Source organism: Chaetodon auriga, chromosome 9 (assembly GCF_051107435.1).
Source record: "Chaetodon auriga isolate fChaAug3 chromosome 9, fChaAug3.hap1, whole genome shotgun sequence".
NCBI lineage: Eukaryota > Metazoa > Chordata > Actinopteri > Chaetodontiformes > Chaetodontidae > Chaetodon > Chaetodon auriga.
In genome coordinates this window covers 12,600,571-12,621,538 of record NC_135082.1, presented here as the reverse complement: position 1 = coordinate 12,621,538, position 20,968 = coordinate 12,600,571, and the positions used below count along the sequence as shown (strand labels likewise).

Below are 20,968 nucleotides of genomic sequence, written 5' to 3'. Positions count from 1 at the left end.
GTACAACCTGTTGTCATTCTCAGAGCATCACTGACAGTAAATCCACATTAGGCTTCCTGAGCAGTTGCAATTAAGTACATTCTCTACAAACAATGCATAAAGCCATCCTGCCAGAATACCTTTCTAACACATTGTTAATGTTGTGAGAAGGTCACAGGTTGGTTTGGTTTAGGTATGAAAATTAGTTAGATAAAGGAAAGTTTTAGTTTCTCACTGAACTTTTCTTCTGAGAACGTTTTTACTCCTCATACTTCATCACTTTGCTCCACAACTTATCAACATCTGTCTCACCACCTTAAAGGAAGTTTCTGAACATTACATAATAGAACAGGGTGATGTCAGGTGTCGGGTGTTTTGTCGGTGAGATGTTGGTGCATGCATGCATGAGTGTGTGTGTGTGTGTGTGTGTGTGTGTGTGTGAGAGAGTCTATAGGGTGGATGGATGGAAGGAAAACTAAGGGAGATAAATAAAAAATGGTTGAATTTAAATAAAAAAATGTACGCTAATACTAATGCTAGTGATAAAGTCAGTGGAGGATCAGGGCGCTGTTCGGGAACTCCAGAACAGGCTGGCAGTGTCATGGGATCAACCACGTTCTTCAAGTCTGTCTTAAAATAACCGTCAGGTGTCCATATGAACGTCGGAACAGGTTTGCTTGCTTGCTGGAAACATTCCTCCTGTTCATAGAGGCCTTTAAGAGAGCTCCTCCTTCCTAATTTACATGATACATATAGATTTTCATTTAATATCTGCAGATGACATTATTGTGTTCAAATAATCTTTTGGATTGAAACTGAACTAAGCATCCTCACAAGGTTCCACTGGAAAAGAAAGGCCTGTACCAGTATACTGAAATAAAAGCTGGTTACTCTGGGATTTTGGATGTCCTGGTCATCACTGATTATGTAATCAGTATCAACTCAGTATCAGTATCAACAGGCCAAACAAAACATAATATTTTGACAGTGAGTGTTTATCCACATAACAGGTTTACAATGTTACCTAAAGAACATTGTGGCTGTATGTATTTTATGGATGTTTATGGATGTATGACATTTTACCTTTAAAATGGTCACATTTCTATTAATAAATATATTTAAATATCATGTTTGTAAGTAGAGGAATACTTTTGTGATTTCATGAAATTAGATGTGTGTGATTTCAAGATTTAAAGCTCTGCACACCCACACAAGCGTTCTCACGCGCTCATTGAACCTGAGCACGTGAAATCAACCGATGAACTGGTAGTAATAGTAGCAGTGTAACTGCCCTGCCCTAAAATGTTCTGCACACATTCACCGTCTTGTGGTCTGTTCATGGAACAAGAGCGAGGCCGTGTGTGGGTGCAGTTTGGGTGTGTTGGCATGGAATTAAAAATATAAAGTTTGTTTCCTTAAATGCATGAACTGCACAGTCTATGCTGCTGTTCATAGATCGTTCTAAACTGTTTTACTTTGTTGAGAAAGGTGTTTCATAAATTCCAATTATTATTACAAAATCCAGTTTTTCTATATTTTTCCATATAACACATTGAACTTGATACTTTAACTGAATATAATTTATTTGGTCATGCATCTGCTCTTTTCATTGAGCTTTTAAATAAGATAAGACTTTATTGATCCCCTACTGGGGGAATTCAGTCATTACAGCCAATGAGTATTACATAACAGCAAGCATATTGGCATGAAGAGATCAAAAATAATAAAGTGTACAGCATACACAATAGAAAAAACAACTATGTATATGCACATTTCTACAGATTATAAAAATAGTAAATGGCATAAAAATCCCACTGCCATAAAAAAGTACTATTGCCAATATTCTTATGAGAAACTACTGATGTCATATGTTGTATTGCACTTGAGAAATACTAAGTCTATGTTTATGCACAATGTATACAGTTTATAAAAGCACTGTTGCCAATATGGATAATAGTGTTATTGCACAGTTGAGAGTTGAGAGAAATATACCACTTGGAAACTGCACCAGATGAAGTGGATAATGTGAGCATTTATTAGCATAGACAACAGTAGCGCAAAACAAAGTGGGTTATTGCCGTTACATATTAGGCAGTGATACAATCATTAAATCACATGATCAATGATATATTAAAACAACATTGTATAAATAATTGCAGCTGCTTTTTGAAATATTTTAATGTGTATTTTATCATGAAAAGTATATACAGCACATTCATGTATTTAAAAATAATACAATTTCCAGACAACAGGAAAGGCAATGCAAAAAATAAGAAAATATATTACATACAGCAGAAACCATACAATAATATTATTCAGTTAATCATATTACAACTGATTAGCGTGCATTACAGTCAATGTGCATATAATGCCTCATGAACTTTTTATATCAATACAAAGTTTGCTCTTGCAAAAAAACATTCAGGTAAACAGACACACATGAAAAAACATCAGTTTGGCCACAATAAAACACCAACATATGAACAGCTTGTGTAGTTGTTCCTGCATGTGGTGGTACAAACAACAGTGCGGCAACTTCTAAATGTCCATCCGTACATGGATTTTTCTTTTAATAACAGGCTTTTGTGTACATCTCATGTGAATTAAGGTCACATGTGACAGCATTTTCAGGCAGTGTACTCATGCTACAACCGATCTCTGAGGACTGGACTTTGTTCAGGTGTAACTGTGGATGGCGTCGAGACTGCGATCCCTGAACTTGTGTCGCTCTGTGCGTCTGGCAGATGCAGATCATACTCAAAAGCAGGATTCGTCTGCCCGTGTCTGTGTCGCTTCTGAACCTCCTCAAAGATTTGTAGAACCTTCAGTGCACCCCAAAAAAAGCAGCAGCTATAAGTCTAAACATTCACTGAACTCAAACTCTTAATTTTAAGTGAATACAAGCAGAAGAGATACATTACCTTAGATTTAGGAATGAGACCCACTCTGAAGAAACCAATATGGCCTGTTTCAATCTTAGTGCAGTCGACCACAGTAGACGCAATGTTCTCTGGGGAGGCTCCATCACATAACACTCCATCCACCTAACCAAACAAAATGCACATGTAGTTTACTGCAAAAAATCTAAACATCAGTGCCTCTTGTGTTTAACAAAACTGACATATTGTCCTCACCTTGTTGCCCAACTTGGCATAAACTTGGTTGTGGTGAGTTGTGTCTGCCTCGCCTGTAGGGTTGGCTGATGTTACAGCGATGGGCCCCACCTGCAAGAAAAAGGTTGTTTAATTTACTTGCTGACTAGTTTCACTCAATTTAAGACTTGTCCTGATTGTTTTCCGCAGCCCGTACCAGATTAATGAGGTGTGTGGCCACAGCACAGTCTGGGTTTCTGATGGCAATGCTTTGTGGAGTCCCTATGTGTTTGGCAGCATCTCCTAAACCAAAGGTGTCCATCCATGGGCCTGTGTGAGACAAGAGACCAATGTGATGCTCAAACACACACAAATATGCAATGTTACACATGCAAATATGCACTCACAAGTGCACACCCACCTCTGGGTATAACCATGCTAATGGAGGACGGCCACGCAGCCTCCATGAAGTCTAGGAGCAGAGGACTCAGCAAGTGTCGCACCGGCTGCAGCTGCTTGATGGAGGAGATCCACAGGGACATGGGTCTGTCCTGCGCCTGCTTCTTCACCCTAAAGTCAAACACAGCAATTAGAGAGTAATGAGACTGACTCAATACATTAATGCAGATAAGTGCACACACTCATGAAAATGGAAACTCACTTGTAAGCTCTGATAACTGCTTCGGGCCTGTTGCAAGCTGCCACCAGCACATAGACGGTGTCAGTAGGCATCCCACATATGCCACCATTTTTCATGATCTCTGCAGATGGAAGATGAAGAAAATTAGCACATCAAGTATGTAAACACCTCTGTATCTTTTTTTTTTTTTTTTTTAAATCAACACTGATTTCTTTAACAGATTCTCACCTGCAATCTGCTGGACAGATGTGGCCTTGCGGGCTGGTACATGTGGACAGATATGTGTGCCTCCTCCGACCCCACTCAGCTTAATTAAAGGTTTTCCTAAGGGGATCTGGGGGGACTGGAAAGTACTGTTGAAAATGTGTGCCAGGAAACAATAAAAACTGACGAGACCAAAGATGATGGTGACTCCTATGTCATAACCATAAGGCAGCGCACTTACTGCTTGCAGCAGGAAGCTAATAAGTATGAGCTGGAAGGTGAGGGCGTAAGCAAACCAGGCCACATTTAGAAACAGCGCTGCAGCTGTCACTAAAACATTAAATAGCATGAAGCTAATGATGCCAACAGCCAGATGAAAGCCTCTGGTTTCACCGTACAGGCCGCCATATCGTGAGAGCCCCCACACTGTCCACATCACCCCGTAGAGAATAAAAACTGTGCTCTCAAAGGTTTTACCTCGGGCAAAAGCTACTGAACCGCAGAGCAGCTGGAGTGCCCCTCCAGCCACCACCACCCAGGGCAGAACCAGCACAGACAGAGGGTTTCTGTCACCAACTGTGGCTGTGATGGCAAAAGCAGCCAGCACATTGCAGGCGTGACCTAACACCTCTGCATCTGCGTACTTGGAGTAGCCCAGGTGAGGTGCATGGAGCTCTTTATCATGGGCTCTGAGAGTGAGAGGTTGCATCCGGGTTACTAAAGCTTTGAAGTAGCCCTGCCCTGTGGGAATCATTGTAGTTGAGACCATATTAAATGTGGTAATTAAAAGCATGCCGGCAGAGATTACAAATATAGCTCCCTGCACCCCCTGTGTGCCTCCTTGGAAAAAGCCTTGTGGCTGGGCTGCGATGGCGATACAATAAGCTACAAAGAATAACTGGTAGAGTCCCTCCAGTAAGCTCTTCTGGCAACTGAACAGAGCCAGGACGGAGAAAAGCACAGAGAAGACAACAGGGAAGGGGACAGGGGAGTAGGGCTGAATTGAGTACAATGATAGGAAAGCACTGTAGCCCTCAGCAAATTTCAGCAGAGCAGTGAAACCGTAGAAAGTGGCAGCCAGTGTGTCCAAGGCTCGGTAGAAGAGGACACACATGGCGAGCTGGAAGACTCCAGCTGTCCACAGCCAGGGGACGTGACCAATTGAGAGCTGGGGGACCACACCTAAGAGGGGACAGGCTAGCACAGATGCGGACAGCAAGTTCATCACCAGACCTACTGACAATGCATCACTGCAGCCCTGATTCTGCTCTGTTTTCAGCTCAGTTTTGCTCTTCATGCCTGTTCCCGGAGGCTCCACTTTACCGTGAGTGATGGTGGACAGCAGGCGTCCAAACCCAAAGTAAACACCCACCAGACAGACGAGAAGGTAGTTAGCAGCTGTGGCAGACTGACCAAAACCTGCAGCTGACAAACCGGCAATTTGATGGGCACATGCTAAGCTAATGCCAACAGCTAAGAGAAACAGAACTGTTTTCTTCACTATGACTGCTACACTGCCTATGATTAGCAGGGCTAAGGTGAATGCTGCCAGGCCCGGGACCAGAGAGGATCTCAGCTCTGTGGGCTGCAGCACCCCCTGCCCCACCAGGATGTACACTAGACCTGAACCACACCACAGGGCAGAGACAGTCAGACACAGAGAGGAAAAGAGCTGGGCGTGGGACAGACTGCGACAGATACCTGAGAAGAAAAGAGGAAAGAGAGGGGGGATTATGAGTTTTACACACAAGTACAAATCAGTCAATATGAGAAAGGAGTGGATTGATATACGTTCACGAAAACCAACCTGCATAAGCTAAGAGGGCTGCAATGATGAGGAGCAGAATCCCCAGTGCAGTGTGGGGGATGAAGTCTTTTTCAGGTGAGCTGGCATAGTTGTTCACCAAAAGCAGGAGAGAACCTATAAGCCAGAACAAATCTCCATTATCTAGAGCCAACAAACTGAAAACAAACTGAAAATTATCATGTTACAGCACTTTCATTTTATCATGAAGACATTAAAATTGATTAAAAGGATATTGCCTGCTCTAATGGAAAGAGCAGCTGCGTAAAAAGATGAGTAACTGAAAAGGTTTCCTGTTGTTAACTTCCTCACATCATTACATGTTTTATGTAACTAATTATGAATAATTAAAATAACCTGCAGTAATGATTAGTAATGAGTAATTATTTTAAGAATCGTTTTCTGATATAAGCTGACTTTTTTCTTTTTTCTTTGTTTTTTAAGTTTTTGATTTTAACTAGCAGATCATGACATTTAATCATCAATAAGCACAAGAACTGACTACAATGGATGGCCACGCGTTTCAGTTTTTTACGCATTAGGTTTCAAAACGCACAGTAAGTACGTAAGTTTTCACATTTTGAAACCAAAATAGAGGAAATTTATTTGTAGAATAAAGAAATAAACATAATAACATAAAATAACAGCAGACAGAAACTTGTGAGTGCTCGGTACAGCTGCTGCAAACGCTTGAAAATAAAAAGCTCACCTCCGGAGATGCCGAGTATGCCGACGGACACGTGCAGAGAGCGGAGCTGAGCCATACCTGGATGTCTGAAGCCGCGGGGCAGCGCTTTATATAGTCGCGTGTGACGTCACTACGCAGGAGAAACCTGAGAGGAAAGGCTGCAACTTGCTGGGGAAAATACAAAGTCCGTCACGGGAAAAATAGGAGGAAAAATAGACTATTGCAAAAAATTATCCCTCAAGCAGTGTGTTTAAGCAGTGAGCTGACTGGAAACTTTCATATTATGATACACACACCTGATACACCTGTAGCCTCCAGTCATGTTTTGAAATTGTTTTTGTATTGCGCAAATACGATCATAATCTCATTTATAATTGTGTTTATTTATGGAGTTTATGTATTATGTGACATACGAATCTTTTCCCTGCTCAAACAAGGACAAGAACTGACATTCATATTGCACCTAAAGCACATGTTACTTAATCACTCTGGTCATAAATGAATTCATATACCTGTCTTTATCTACCAAAAATTCAAAAAGTAGAGCATGTACCTGGAAATGTTCGTAAAGCAACAAACAAACAAACGGAATAGTAGTGTAATTGAAAACTTCCGTCACTACATCACTTTTAATGTTAACCGATAACTAAATTATCTCTTGTAATGATTTAGTATTTCATCACCGCCGAGTTCCTGGTTAACTTTAAGGTGATGTCACCGTTTTGGGCAGGAGGTTGTGGGAGAAGGAGGAGACAGGGAGGAGGGCAGGACTATAAACAGTGCGCCTCAGCTCACAACCCGCACACCGCTGCTGAACAGCTCGATCACGCGCAGTAAAGACCGGCCAGCGACTTATAGACAAGGTGAGATCCACCCACACTGTCTTCTCTCCTTTTATCCAAACTGAACTAATGATTCCTCCTGATATTCTAGGAACAAGCACATGTTGATTATAGACCATAATGTTTTATTAAATGCAAAGTAGCACTGCAGACAAACATTTCCTGCAACTGGTGGGTACTGACGTCAGATGTGTTACCTGGCAGCAGCAGCTCTCCTGGTACTCGTATGTCACCTGGCTCCGTGAATCTTTTAGGTAAACACGGGCAACAGGTGGCTCAGGAAAAACGCTCTGCATATGTCATCGAGGATAAATGTGATATGACTTCAAATTAAAGGAAAGTTGGGTAGTCTAGATATCTCTACAGCCTTTACAAACGTATGTGCTTTATGTGTGCTTCACAGACACCATGGTGAAGCGTGTTGCAGTTATTCTGTCTGGCTGTGGAGTCTATGATGGCACAGAGATCCATGAGGCCTCCGCTGTCCTCGTTCATCTGAGTCGGGCTGAAGCAAAAGTAAGAGAAGTAAAAGCATCACAGCGTATTTATTTGTGATCAAACTTCTGTGTCCAGTCTCATTTAGAGGGACTTTCACATCTGTGTTTCTGTGCATTTATTTAGCAGTACAAGAGCATTGTCATAAAACAACACAGAGGCCAGTTTGATAAAGAAAGCTTTATATGTTTCATTTCAGGTGCAGATGTTTGCTCTGAATGCAGATCAGATGCATGTTGTAAATCACTGTGAGGGGAAACCTACAGAGGAGAAAAGAAACGTGCTGCAGGAAAGCGCTCGCATCGCCAGGGGAGACGTGACTGACCTGGCCAAGCTAGATGTTTCAGCATTTGATGCCGTCATCATCCCAGGTTAGGCTTGCCATGAATAAATGAATGAACGGGGAGAAATAGAGTAAAATGTTTCACATCTCTTTCTGTTTTTTTTTTTTTTTTTTTTTTTCTCACCTCCACTTTCCATATGTTTTCATCCAGGGGGCTTCGGTGTGGCTAAGAACCTGAGCGACTGGGCAGTGAAGAATAAGGACTGCACCATCCAGCCACATGTAGAGAAGCTCATCAAGGCTTTCCACAAAGCCGGAAAGCCGATGGGCATGTGCTGCATCTCTCCCATCCTCGCTGCCAAAATCCTGCCCGGCTGTGAGCTCACTGTGGGCCAGGACAAAGAGTGTGAAATGTGTGTGAAATAGTTTGCCATCATCAGATGTCTGTGGTTGCAAGCAAATCTCAATATGCAGCGCTAACCTTCCCTCTCTGTTGGTCTTCAGGTGGCCGTATGCTCAGACAGCAGGCGCTGTGAAGGAGATGGGCTGCAAACACATCAACACGGATGTGCAGAAAGCACACGTTGATGTCAAAAATAAGCTGGTCACCACTTGCGCGTTCATGTGCAATGCGCCCATTCATCAAGTTTTTGATGGAATAGGAGTCATGGTTACGGAGACACTGAAACTAGCTTAAGCATTCTCTGATCGCACACTGAGTATTTATTTACTTTAAAACAAGTTGTGATTTCTGTAGAAGTGTGGCATTTATATGAAGTTAGAACACTAAGCTTTCAGCATTCATCTGATGTTATATCCTGGCTGTGCTGTTTGAAGATTTTCAATAAAAAAAACATAACAAATTACAATTTTGCTGTTTCCTTTTTAAAAAATAAATAAATAAATAAAAAAAATCAAAATCCAATTAAAATCACAGAAAATCCACAACATGAATGCAGTTCTAATATTGCCATATTCTCATATATGCTGTATATGGTGTTTTTTTTTTTTTTTTTTTTACCTAACATGGAGGAGACAGTGGTCATGATGCAGAGCAGATGAGTTTTAAGATCACTGAAACGTCTCATTCGGCCAAGTTTCAACACCTTTCCAGGCACCTGTATGTTAACAAACTGAGACCCAGTGAGGAGATACATGTGACGGCGCAATTGCCATTTTAACCACAGGACTCATACATGACTTCATGTTTAGATGATTTCCAAATCTAAATTTGAAACAGCACCACTCGTCTGTTCACTTGTTTGCTAGTTTATTTTCAAAAACCCACAGTCTTTGAAACGGTAGTTCAGGTTCAGTTGTAGCTTCTGGTACTGTTAAAATGTTTCCGCCACATTTCTGAAATATTCTGAACAAAACAAGATTTCCCCAAAAGAATCAGTAAATGACTGTAGCTCAGATCAGAAAAACTTAGTCTTTTAAATTGTTAAAGGTAACTTTTAACATGTGAATATCAAACAGTACATTGTGCTACATTTGGACAACTTTTGTGCATTAAATATACAAAAAGGCAAACTTGAAATTGAACAGTGCTTTGTGTTAGAACACTTTTATTGAGTCTGCTCTGAATTTATGACAGCTGAGTGAATCATGGATGTAATGCAGTAAAGTAATTACGAAAAAACATTATAATAATTGTGATTTTATACAGGGACGGTGTTTATATCAAGTTATAACACTTGTTCCTTCATTTGATGTCGTATTTCAACTGGCTCTTTTAATTTTCAACAAAGGTTACTCTGCAAATTGCTGTCTGTAAAGTAATTAACTCCTAACTTAATGAACTCTTTTATATACAGATATTTTACAGATTTCACATCAGAACCAGCTGTTTGTGTTTCAGTGACTGAAGTGTTCATATCATATTTCAATTTTTCATGTAGCTACCATTCGTAAAGTTGTACAAGTCCTGGATAATTTTAATTTAAGCAAACTGGGTAAACAGAAACACTGAGACTCACCAGTGTCAGATTATTTTGACAGTTTATTTTAAAGCAGTTTGAGACAGTCCAGTTACATTTATATGTGGCACAATACAATGTCCACAGACTTTTAACATAAAAAGAACATTTTATTAATCATTTATTCACAGTTGAGACATTTCAATACAGTATAGGATAAATGATACCACAGAAATTTACACCTATTTCTGATAAAATTGTATTATTCATAACATAGAGTACATATTTGACCTAAATAAGAAATATTCCTGGGAAAGGTTGGAAGCAACTTTGAAGAGTGAAGGAAGTATTCATGTGGTTTTGCTGGAGAAATGATTGAAGTCATCAGCTCCACAGGCCAACTCTGTCGCATGGAATTTCCTGGGACGATCAGGATCCTGCAGAGAGAATCAGGATCAATATGGAGCAAGTCTGGCACTATGAAATTATAACCTGCATAAAATAAATGATCACATTCAAGTTTGTCTTACCTGTATGGGGTATGCACAGGTGGGAACATAGCGGATCACGAATCCACAGCGCCTCTTCTGGGATGTGTTGGGATCACTGGCATGGACGAGGAGTCCATCATGAATCTATTAACACAAGAGCAAAATCCTAATTAACTCCCCCTGCATTGCACTCAAACGTATTCATAACACCTGTCATGATTAACAAAAAACAAACTCACAGACATCTGGCCGGCCAACAAAGGGCAAAGCATAGATTTGTCAGCCTGCACCTTCTCCTCTGGGATCTCCTGATTGACTGACAGCATGTTTCCAGGGCGGATGGCTTGGTGATGGGGCAACATGCCATCGCAGTGGCTACCTACAGGACAAAAAAAAGTCCAATATGTAATGAGTCAAGAAATTTTTTCATGGAGATAGATCTACTTTTATTCAGGTGAGTTCCAACCAGGACAGTGGCTAAAGGCATAAACTTGCAGGAAAAGAAAAAACGAGTCGCTGAGGTACCTGGGATCACCCGAAGGGCGCCGTTCTCTTCCAGTGAGTCATCAAAAGCGAGCCACACGGAGAGTACAGGGCCCCCAGCAATGCCCCAATACCTGCAAACAAAAAATTAAAGTGAGACAAAACCATAACAAAGCAAAACAAAAGCTTCCAGCAGCTTTTCGTTGTGTGTGAATCTACCTCATATCCTGATGCCAGGCCACGTATGGAAGTCCGTTTTCTCCACCATTGCCATCAGCCTTTATTTCTCCTTCATTCTCCTGGAGTGCCGGGTATTTACAGATGAAGCGGGAGTCCAGCAGGATGACGTCAGGGCCCAGGATGGCCTCGACCACTTGTAAGATTTGAGGGTGTCTGGTCAGGTTCCTTACCCACTGGTACTGAAGGTGAACATTGTGGAGGCTGTACTGGGTGTACGCTTCACCTGGAAACATGCAAACACATAATATAGACCCATTCACTGACAAATGATCCTGTCTCATTAGGTTTTAAGTGGAACTAATAGAAAGATGGGCAAAAAAAATGGTAAGTGAACATTAATTTTGAGGATTACTACAATATACACACACACAACCACTTTCCTGATAACCAAATTGGATCTAATTAGTTATGATTTTCAATTACTTCTGCATGCTCTCTCTTTTTCCTGACTAACTCCTGTCCCTTTTCATCCTTTCCCTCATCATCCTCCTTCATTTTCCAGTGGCACTTACCAAATTCCCTCTCCAGCTCAGAAAAGGCATGCCTGGCCTCCCTCAGCTCCGTCTCATTCAACACAGGCAGCGCTGAGAGGAAGCCCTGCTGGTTGTAGGTCTCTCGCACTTTATCCGTGGCTGTAATCATCTCTATTAGACTGCTTCGCTGCTGACGTCTTAGGCCTTCTGCTTCCAAACTGTATAAAGTACGAACTGTTTGTGGTGGAGGTTAGGGGGGAGACAGAGAGAGAGCAGGTGTCATTAAAATATATTCTAAGACTGTGTTTTCCATCTAGTTGAATTTTGGTTGTTTATGCAGGCATAAAAAGAAGGCATGCCCTGCCCACCTCACCTGATGGGGAAAATATCTAACCACATGTAGGTGGGTCACACTGAGCCCCACCTTGTTCCACCTGCCCTATAAGACCAATATAACTCTGCTGACTACACCTCAGTGCCTGTCTGAACCACTCTACTGTCCATGTCAGGGTCTCTTTGTTAAGATATGAGATCTGTTGACTAAAACAGGTCAAGAAAAGAGCAGTTCACTCATCAAAACCTCAGTGAAAAATCTATTAAACCACTGCATTCATAATCTATTCAATTAAAAGAAATATACAAAACACAGTAAAATGGATGATGAATGAAATACCATGTATCTAGTCCAGGTCATGTTGCATCTAATTCCTTAATGAATAGTACTGTTGGCAGTTTAAACTCTGTAAAGTGAACTCTGTAATAATTGCAGCATCATATTGTCTTCATACCTGTCTGCTGTTCAGCCTTGTCCTCTCTCAGTGAGTCTGGGCTCTGGATACTGTCAAGTCCTTCTGTGGCAGAGATTATATAGTGCTCAGAGCACCTCCTGGAAACTCCACCTCGTTTGTCGGCATCTTACAGTATCCTAAAATCATGTCACCTGATTTCACAATCTAAAGGAAACTATATTACAGGGAAAACCCAAGACTCAGCGATGCATGCTGTCATGCATTGTTGTGGAATACAGGTGTGGCAGGGAATTTATTTTTCTAAAGTAAAGTGACACCTTCTCAGGAACTACATGCTGGGCTTGTCTTATCTCCACTGACACGACTAATATCATGTTTTGCTACCAGGAAACAGACACTCAATGATTTCTTGACCTGAGGGCTATTTTTGGTGCTGTCACTTCATCTTGAAAATTGCTCCACACTGATGTGACAGGAACATTTTTAGTTCACAGGAACTCATTAGAAGTCAGAGTTCCCTGTCATCACAACCTCATATTCAACTTTCCTGATCCCACTCAGGAACTAGCGAAGGAATGATGATTGATGCGTGAGTGTGTGAACACGGCTGAGTCAGGGATGGATAACAGAAGAGAAAATCATTTCACATGACATTCTGGCCGTCTTCCTCTTGTTTAATTGTTATCACAATTATTGTTCTGTACATTATAAAATCACTATGACTATTATTTCAAATCAGTTTATGCTTTTGTATATATGTATATACATTCATAGGTATATTAAAAAAGCCATTATATATCAGGGTTTCTACAGCTTGTAAGACCAAAATTCGACCACTTTTCAAGTGCTTTTCCAAACTCTCAAAGCCTTTATCGTTTAAACTGTTGAATGTAATTGTGAAAAATAAAGTTTACAGAATTCCTTTATACCCTCAGCAATCAATATGTATTGTCATTGTTTATTTTATGAGCTGTTCACATTAACTCTGATCATATGTTTTGATCATGATTATTCGATGTGTACTAATTTCAACACCAGGTAACATCAAGTTAATATAACGACGGGACATTTTTATTTCAAATATTCAAAGATTTTTGGTTAATGTGAGTGACTTGAAAATGAAGCATTTTTCATAGAGCATATTCAAAATCAAGCATATTCCCAAACTTTGAAACCGAATTTTCAAACTTACCATACTTTCTGCGAACCCTCATTGTACAGACAAATGTGTGTGTCTTTCTGCGTGAATAGTATAAAAAGTAAATAAACGGTTAGTCACAATAAACAGGGTCAGAAGGAGCACTGAATTTTACATTTTATTCAGTAAAAAAATCAAGGCCTTCCAGTATTTCCATTGGATTCTCTCACTGACTGAACAAAATAATGAAAATACAGCCACTGTTTTTTATATATATGCTTGAGCACCACAATAATTTTGTCCTAGAATGAATGAAAAAAAAAAAAAAAATCTCGAAGTGACAAAAACCTATTAAGACCTTCACTCGCTCTCTTGAGCTAGAATGAAAAATACACAACCTTGTGATTCCCTTCCCGCTAATCACTTTCATACAGTCACTTATTATCTCTGTCTACTTATTGACCAGGTGTTTTTATTTAGATTTATAAGTGCGAAAGGATGACACTTCAAAGCGTACACACAAGTTATCAGCTTCCTTCTTAGAAAACTGTGGGAGTCAAGTTTGAGGAAACCACAGAAGTGGTTGGTGACTGGAAACATGTGGCCCTGCAGCCTCCTGTGCTCATTTGTTGATTAATCACCCTGCTGCGCTTGATGTCATTCTCATTTTACACTGTGTGAATATATGTGGGTGTGTGTCTGTGTGTTAGATTGCCAAGGTTGCTTGGAAAATAATTCACAGAAGAAACTCCAGATAACCTGGTGGCCACCTTTTACTGTGTGACAATCTGTGTCAGTGGTTTAAGCTCAGATATGGTCCAGTGACCGGGAAGGATGGGGAAACATTAACTCAGCAGCACTCTCCAGAGACAGTTGCCCGATCCTTAACAGCTGTTCGGGACACCCACTCGAATGCAACTTCCTTGTATGAATTCCTGATGTGATTGCAAACACATTTTGTTGAGATTCATCATGCAGTCGACACTTTTAACGAGCCTCAACAGCCTCAAGCAATTACGTTACAGGCTTCAAAGTAATGCCGCACATAGAGGAGAAATAATAAAACAATCATCATTGACAAGCTGACGGCTGTGGTTAACCTCTGCTTCACAAAGACGTTGAAGCAGGTGGAAAACCACAAGCATGCTTAGCTTGCACACTTTATTTATCTTATTACTTTGACTGAAAGAGCTATATTATATATATTAAATATGTATAGATACAAAATTTGATAAATGCTTCTGTAAAGTAATACACAGAAAAAACAATGCAGACGTATAATCTACATTTCATGTGTAACCTTTCTTTATGAAGAAGGGTAACAAGCAGAACGCTGAGAGAGCAAATGGTGCATTTGACTCCAGATTTGCTCTTAGGTATTTCAGCTATTTTTGTCAACATTAATCAGATAAAAGTGCTGTTAGTGAGTGTGAGTGCTAAAATTGCACGTGGAGTCCGATTTTACTTGTAAATTCGACACAGCATCTGTAATGATGCTTTGTTGCTTCTCCAGATGTACGAGTTTCATTTTAATGTCACATTTAAAACCTAATGTTATTGCGTGTGATCCTGTTTTCTTTCTTTCTTTCTTTCTTTCTTTCTTTCTTTCTTTCTTCCTTGCTTCCCTCAGTCTGACTCTTTGTCCCTGCTCGGGTGCTTGGGGCAGAGGGGGTGGTGCTGACTTCTTTTCTCTCCACTTTGTGTCCTCTTGTCTCCTCCTGCTGGCTGCTGCTCATTATTGCAGCGGTGGATAAGCACAGGGTCCTTGTTCGGAGGCGTTTTCTTCAACAACAGCCTCTGCAGCATCTGTTTGTCAGACCGCTCCCGTCGGAAATCATCCTCATAAACCTTGAGCTGCAGCGACGTCAGAACCACAGACAGTAAAATCAGGGGAAAAGCGTTTTCAGTGACAAACACATTGTTAAGACATTCAGAGAGCAGCTCCAAGTGGAGCCATCCACACATTTTGTCAGAAAGGGTTATTTTATATCGTAGGGAGAGATGTGAAAATGTCTCATTGAGACCTTTGTTTTATCTTCATTTTAGATCGCTACTACAGTATGTTTAAACTGCTGCTGCTCTACAGACGTAGTTCATATTTATCTTTTACTTTCCCCCAATCCAACAAGACACTGAAGTATCTAGTTTGACACAATTGACAAAATAATCACAGCACAGCATGAATTCTCAGTTGCCTAAGCACATCATCTTTTTTTTTAATCTATGTGTGAATGTGTGATTTTGTGTGGCACAGACAAATAAAACACTACCTGCTCTTGCAGTAGTGCCACCTGTTGGCGCATCTCCTCCCTCTTCTTCCTCAGCCTGCGGTTCTCCTGCAGTGTGTGCTTGTGGTCGTTATGCTCTGTCTCATATTCTGCTTCATAAATCTGGGTCTGCTCACATAAGAAATCAATGTGGTGGTGAGCCAATATCAAAGCCATATCTTGTGATATGCAGATACCTCTTATTGCATAGCGAACACATTTGAGAACAGCACAGAGCCACCACTTGGTGGTGCAGTTCACCATCTAATTCAAATTTAAGCATTACGCAAATCTTCCCCTGGCAACAGTGAGTTGACATCAGTGCTGCTCTCATCACAGCTGAAATGGGAACATTTTTTGATGCTGTGCTGAAGAGAGCAGCCCACCTGACATCTCAGTGCCTCCAGCTGCTCCTTTAGATCCTGTACTTCTTGCCGGGAGTCTCCCAGCGCTCCCGGTGGGGTACTGCTGCTCTGGCTTTTTCTCTGCTGCCCTGCCTCTGGGCAGGAAGGAGCTGGGAAAGAGGAGGATGAGGGGTTGTACCCAGAGATGTGACTGGGTGGTAGGTTGGGACCTCCAGGATGATTAGTGGTGGGGCATGACACAGGACTGTGTGTCACGGCACTGAAGCTGCCCTTTAGTAAAGAAATAAGACAAATTGATAGGAGATACTGACAATCAGAGAATACTGACAGAGATGCAAGAACACAAGCCTGAGTTGTTGGGATTCTCTGTAATACATAAATGAAAAAGAAAGCAATCATTTGCAAACAAACTGTTTACTGACAACAGTTTTACAAAGTGTTCCTGAGCTCATGTATTCATCTCCTTTATACATTCATGTGTTCACAAAGTGGTGAACCTCGCTCCATCCTTGCTTGTGAGCGACTGAGCCTTTCCAGGATGCCCCTTAAATACCCAATCATGATCCTATCACCTGATACCAGTGAAACAGGTGTTTTTGGAACATTGCACAACTTTCCCAGTCTTTAGCTGCTCCCGTCCAAACTTGTTTGAAACGTGTTGCTGCATCAATTTCAGAACAAACATATATTTACAAAAATCAGTAAGTTAATGAGGTCAAACATTAAACATATTGTCTTTGTGCTGTTTTCAGTTGAGTATATGTCAAACAGGCTGGGTAACTAATCAGTTGCACAGACAGGTGACAGGCTTTATACCTGTTTGGCAGGTGTGCAGTCTTTGTCTGGGTGGTGCATCCTGCTCTCCAGCAGTCGGATGTATTCTTGCAGCTCCTGGTTCTTCTTCAGCTCCTGCATCAGCGCCTGTTCATAGTACTCCTTTGCACTCTGCAACCCCAAAAATAACAGTAAACCTCACACATGTAAACCACATCTACTACCCACCACCATCTACCTGCCACACCACAGCCCACAGTTTAGGAATCCCCCCATATACTGTATCTACGCCCACATATCACCATTCATAACAGTGCGATGAACTTTATGTGTGTGGCTTTATGCTCAGTTGTGTGCGAACATTTCCACTTTCCACATGTGAGGCTGAAGTTTTATCATGTGTTTACCTGTTGGTGCTCGACTTTCAGCAGCAGTCTGCCATTGAGCTGTTTGATGGCAGTGTTCTCCAGCTCCAAAGCCTCCATTCTGTGCTGTAGACTCAGCGTGGCACTGCGGTACACCTGGTCCCAGTCCTCATTCAGCTTCATCAGCTGTAACACACCATCTTGTCACATAATCATCAGTGCTATGGCCTCTACTGTGGCCATCAACAACATCCTGCATGTCATCGCTGCTGCTATCTTCGTCTGTCTGTCCCCACAACAACATGAGCATCCGGAAGTGATTTTAGGTCATTGAGGTAAGACTCCTCACTCTTCACTCTGTACTTGTGCACTGTCTAAATACATGGCAGCTTACAGCAGTTGAGGGAATCTTTTTCCCATGTCTCTTTGTCTTTTTATTGAGCAGCATCTAATTAAAATCAAGAAGCGAAGGTTGTATAATTGTGAAAAATGTAACTTTAATGATGATTCCTCACAGCTTAGCAGCAGTTTTCACACAACGCCCACAGTCCTCCTCTGGTTTTCAGAGAGAACTAAATGTAATTGCCAACATCAGCAATACAAATGTGGCCCTGCAGAGAATCTGCACCAGTTGTACCTCTTTGTTGACTCTGCGGAGCTCGGTGTTCTTGTTGAGCAGCAGCAGTTTCTCCTGGTCAGTGGAGGTGACGGTCATACTTTCAGTGATTAGAGTGACCTGCTCCTCTGTGGACAGCAGCCTGTCGCCCACAGGACTCACATCCTCTGTCCTGCACACACACCAACACACAATACAGTATACGCATGCACAGATAGACAGAGAATATGTGCCATAAATAAAGTCATCATGAAGAACATTAGCAGAGGATTTCCATTAATAAGCAAACACATGTGCACACAAAAGAACGTCAGAGTACTTTTGAACACCCACTCACATAGAGTGCACTTACAGAGAACTGAATCGGGGCTATTATGCACACCTACGCACACACATGCATGCACAGTCACATTATGTACTCAAGACACTCACACAGTGGTGCACACTGTATCTCTGCATCCACATTCCAAGCCAATCAAAATATCTGTTTACTATCAAATGTGTTTGCATATCGATAGCCTCTGGAGACAATGTGGGTGATGATCCCTGGAAAATGTTGATTTCTACTGAGCCACTTGGAGAAAAATATTTGCAAAGATTAATTAGCCAGACTAGCTTTCTTTGCACCAGTTCTGCTGTGAGGTCTAAAATGAATGGCTGATAGGCAGGCAGCAGAGATCTCAAGGCCAGGGGGAATCTGCTCAGGGAAGAACACACAACTCTGCATGTAGCCCCCAGGGCTTATTCACACAAACATACTGTAGAATCACTGTACCCTGAGAGAGCTCTGTACTATAAAGAATCACAATCTGCGATCACCTCTCAACCCCCTGAAGGCTACACTCCCCCACAAACACATGCTTTCATCCACTTACGCACGGTGTCCTGCTATGTGAAAACCAGTATTACACCATTTTAGAGTGCTGTATTGCCAGGTCAAGGCAGTACAAATAGGAAGATGCAGGTTTATTTTAATGCTAAAATGATTTACGAAATGTCCGTTTTTTGTTATATATTCCTGACAAGCTACTGATGCTCTATGAAATCTTTTTTGCAGTCAGCTTTATTTGTTCACAACATATAGTCCCTTGGGTGATCATGGAAATATGAAAATATGGAATATGAGACTTTGTTCTCTCAAGCTTAAAGGAAAAGTTTTTAAGGAAATATGATGATTTGCATATTTAAATAAGAGAGTTAAATGAGAAGATTTATACCACTCTCTTGCCTGTGTGTTCAATGTAAGTCTACAGCCAGCAGCAGGTTGACTTAGTTTAGCATAAAGCAGGAAATGGGGGGAAAAGCTAAACTGGCTCAGACAACAACCAACCAACAAACAAACGAAACCCCCCAAACAAGTTGTGGTTTTACAGGGGATTATGTGTGGGACTATTTTTTGGTTGGCAGCAGTGTGTCATGGGAGTTTTTGCTGAATGCCTGGCAACCTTACAGTGACAGCCCCCCGTAAAATCACAAAATACACTTTGATTTTTGGAGTTTTAACAATTAGTATACAAAAGGTCAGTTATTCAGTGGTGATATCCTGATAGGTATATCCAGGCTAGCTGTTTCCCTCTTAATGCTGAGCAGGCTGGCTGCTGGCTGTAGCTTCATATCTTTTACGTACAGGCATGAGACCACAATCAATCTTATTATCTAACCTGAGGCAAGAAGGGGAATTAACACATTTGCTAAAAACCTGAACTATTTCTTTAAGAACACTTCTCAAAGGCTCTAAATAACTGTTGTTATCAAGCTCAAATCAAGGTCATTTCACTTATTTCCTGAAAAGGTAACATTTTTAGAAAGGATATTGAACTAAATCAATATTATATTACCCACAAAATACATTGCTATTTTCAAAAGATACATTGCAAACTCACATGGCCTCATCAGATAATCAAAAAGGACTATTACATGAAAGGACAGAGTCAAAATATTTGTCTAAATCAACGTACTGTACCATCTGTCATTCCTCTGGGTTCAACAAGGCAGGAAAGAGCTTTAGTGAAGCCAGTTTGTGGCCACTAATGAGTGAATCATCCACACAGAACCAACAGTTCGGCAGTTCGGGAAGTGTAGGATGAAGGCAGAAGCTGAAACAGATGAAACTGAGTCTAATTTTAGTGGCCAGTATGAGCACAAAATGCTACCATACCCATGTCCAATACCCAGTCTTGGCAAGTCAGCACTGTGTATTCAGCCGTCCTGTTGGGACCACACCATGCTCCACGTCTCCCCCCGATCCAGAGCCTTTTCTCTTTCAGTTTCTCTGACAGCCGATACACACTGTGTGACCCACTTTCACAAAGTTTTCAATCCGTCTTGGAAGGACACCAAAATGCCACTGCTTCCCGCAGCAATATGGTAATTCACTTCCATGGCATATGATAAAGAGGGAGATAATATCTTTCCTTCTTGCTGGTGGCAACCCTGACAAATATCACTCTAGATTTGTCTCTGTGTGCCACTGGGCTATGGCCACAGTCAGATCCCCTTAGAGAGGATAGAGGTATGGACTTTCAACATGGTTACTGTTAAGGCAGACGAATCATATCTGTAGGTAAAGACCAAGACCATGACTGCTCGTCACTTGGATACAAAAGAAGAGAATATATACAAACAAAACCTATTTCATTTCCATCTATAAGCATTTTCTAACAACATGATAAAATCTCAGTGTTGTGAAACAATGAACTGAAGCCTACATCTTTATGACCTCATGGGAAACTCCGCAGTCTCTCTGATCATTGAAATGAAGTTCTTCATTTAACTGTCTCAGCATCTCTGACATGAACGTTATGAAATTAAGAAATAGAATTTATATTATACTCTGGGTGTCAACTAGAATTTAATAGATTAATCAGACGAAAGTAAAAATGAAACCTTCCATTCTATCATGTAGGCCGGATTAGTCTCAAACTTTATGAGAAGAAAGCTTGGAAGGAAGCTTGGTAAAACATGTGGCAGACAGTTAAAAGAATCACTGGATCACAATATAATACAACATCCAAGACAAGAAATATTTCCTTATTACTTAATATGTGTTGACACTCTTCAT

General features: G+C 41.1%; 4 protein-coding genes across 5 annotated transcripts in view; 1 reads left to right on the top strand and 3 right to left on the bottom strand.

Moving 5' to 3' along the window:
• Positions 1-2,455: 2,455 nt before the first annotated feature.
• LOC143326068 (uncharacterized) lies at positions 2,456-6,483 on the bottom strand. Its single transcript, XM_076739539.1, has 9 exons — positions 6,429-6,483; positions 5,723-5,836; positions 3,940-5,616; positions 3,733-3,832; positions 3,493-3,641; positions 3,289-3,401; positions 3,114-3,203; positions 2,901-3,023; positions 2,456-2,801 (listed from the first exon to the last, which is right to left on the bottom strand). Exons 1-9 carry the CDS (start codon positions 6,481-6,483, stop codon positions 2,625-2,627), a joined length of 2,598 nt encoding a protein of 865 aa, XP_076595654.1. The 3' UTR covers positions 2,456-2,624.
• A 732-nt stretch (positions 6,484-7,215) lies between these two features.
• LOC143326021 (glutamine amidotransferase-like class 1 domain-containing protein 3, mitochondrial) lies at positions 7,216-8,870 on the top strand. Its single transcript, XM_076739480.1, has 5 exons — positions 7,216-7,270; positions 7,653-7,765; positions 7,944-8,115; positions 8,239-8,440; positions 8,532-8,870. The coding sequence occupies exons 2-5, from the start codon at positions 7,658-7,660 to the stop codon at positions 8,722-8,724; spliced, it is 675 nt and encodes a 224-aa protein (XP_076595595.1). The 5' UTR covers positions 7,216-7,270; positions 7,653-7,657; the 3' UTR covers positions 8,725-8,870.
• A 1,314-nt stretch (positions 8,871-10,184) lies between these two features.
• Positions 10,185-12,456, bottom strand: LOC143326143 (L-threonyl-[L-threonyl-carrier protein] 4-chlorinase). Its single transcript, XM_076739663.1, has 7 exons — positions 12,422-12,456; positions 11,673-11,867; positions 11,140-11,383; positions 10,963-11,054; positions 10,677-10,816; positions 10,477-10,581; positions 10,185-10,383 (listed from the first exon to the last, which is right to left on the bottom strand). Exons 2-7 carry the CDS (start codon positions 11,800-11,802, stop codon positions 10,297-10,299), a joined length of 798 nt encoding a protein of 265 aa, XP_076595778.1. The 5' UTR covers positions 11,803-11,867; positions 12,422-12,456; the 3' UTR covers positions 10,185-10,296.
• A 1,223-nt stretch (positions 12,457-13,679) lies between these two features.
• LOC143325735 (uncharacterized) overlaps positions 13,680-20,968 on the bottom strand; it is a 155,775-nt gene continuing 148,486 nt past the window's right edge. For both annotated transcript variants that reach the window (XM_076739028.1, XM_076739027.1), the window contains 6 exons: positions 17,929-18,079; positions 17,334-17,477; positions 16,969-17,097; positions 16,174-16,422; positions 15,791-15,916; positions 13,680-15,374 (listed from right to left, as the gene is read on the bottom strand). In XM_076739028.1, the coding sequence (XP_076595143.1) occupies positions 15,147-15,374; positions 15,791-15,916; positions 16,174-16,422; positions 16,969-17,097; positions 17,334-17,477; positions 17,929-18,006 (954 nt within the window). In that variant the 5' untranslated portion in view covers positions 18,007-18,079 and the 3' untranslated portion in view covers positions 13,680-15,146. The remainder of the gene's footprint in view (positions 15,375-15,790; positions 15,917-16,173; positions 16,423-16,968; positions 17,098-17,333; positions 17,478-17,928; positions 18,080-20,968) is intronic.

Excerpts from the sequence above, each read along its gene's own strand:
- LOC143326068 (XM_076739539.1), bottom strand. The coding sequence starts at position 6,483 with ATGGCTCAGCTCCGCTCTCTGCACGTGTCCGTCGGCATACTCGGCATC. Across the intron at positions 5,837-6,428 it reads CATACTCGGCATCTCCGGAG|GTTCTCTCCTGCTTTTGGTG; the intron begins GTGAGCTTTTTA and ends TCTGGCTTATAG. Across the intron at positions 3,402-3,492 it reads TAGCATGGTTATACCCAGAG|GCCCATGGATGGACACCTTT; the intron begins GTGGGTGTGCAC and ends TGTCTCACACAG.
- LOC143326021 (XM_076739480.1), top strand. The coding sequence starts at position 7,658 with ATGGTGAAGCGTGTTGCAGTTATTCTGTCTGGCTGTGGAGTCTATGAT. Across the intron at positions 8,116-8,238 it reads TGATGCCGTCATCATCCCAG|GGGGCTTCGGTGTGGCTAAG; the intron begins GTTAGGCTTGCC and ends GTTTTCATCCAG. Across the intron at positions 8,441-8,531 it reads CAGGACAAAGAGTGTGAAAT|GTGGCCGTATGCTCAGACAG; the intron begins GTGTGTGAAATA and ends GTTGGTCTTCAG.
- LOC143326143 (XM_076739663.1), bottom strand. The coding sequence starts at position 11,802 with ATGATTACAGCCACGGATAAAGTGCGAGAGACCTACAACCAGCAGGGC. Across the intron at positions 11,384-11,672 it reads TGAGCTGGAGAGGGAATTTG|GTGAAGCGTACACCCAGTAC; the intron begins GTAAGTGCCACT and ends GCATGTTTCCAG. Across the intron at positions 10,582-10,676 it reads TGTTGGCCGGCCAGATGTCT|ATTCATGATGGACTCCTCGT; the intron begins GTGAGTTTGTTT and ends TTGTGTTAATAG.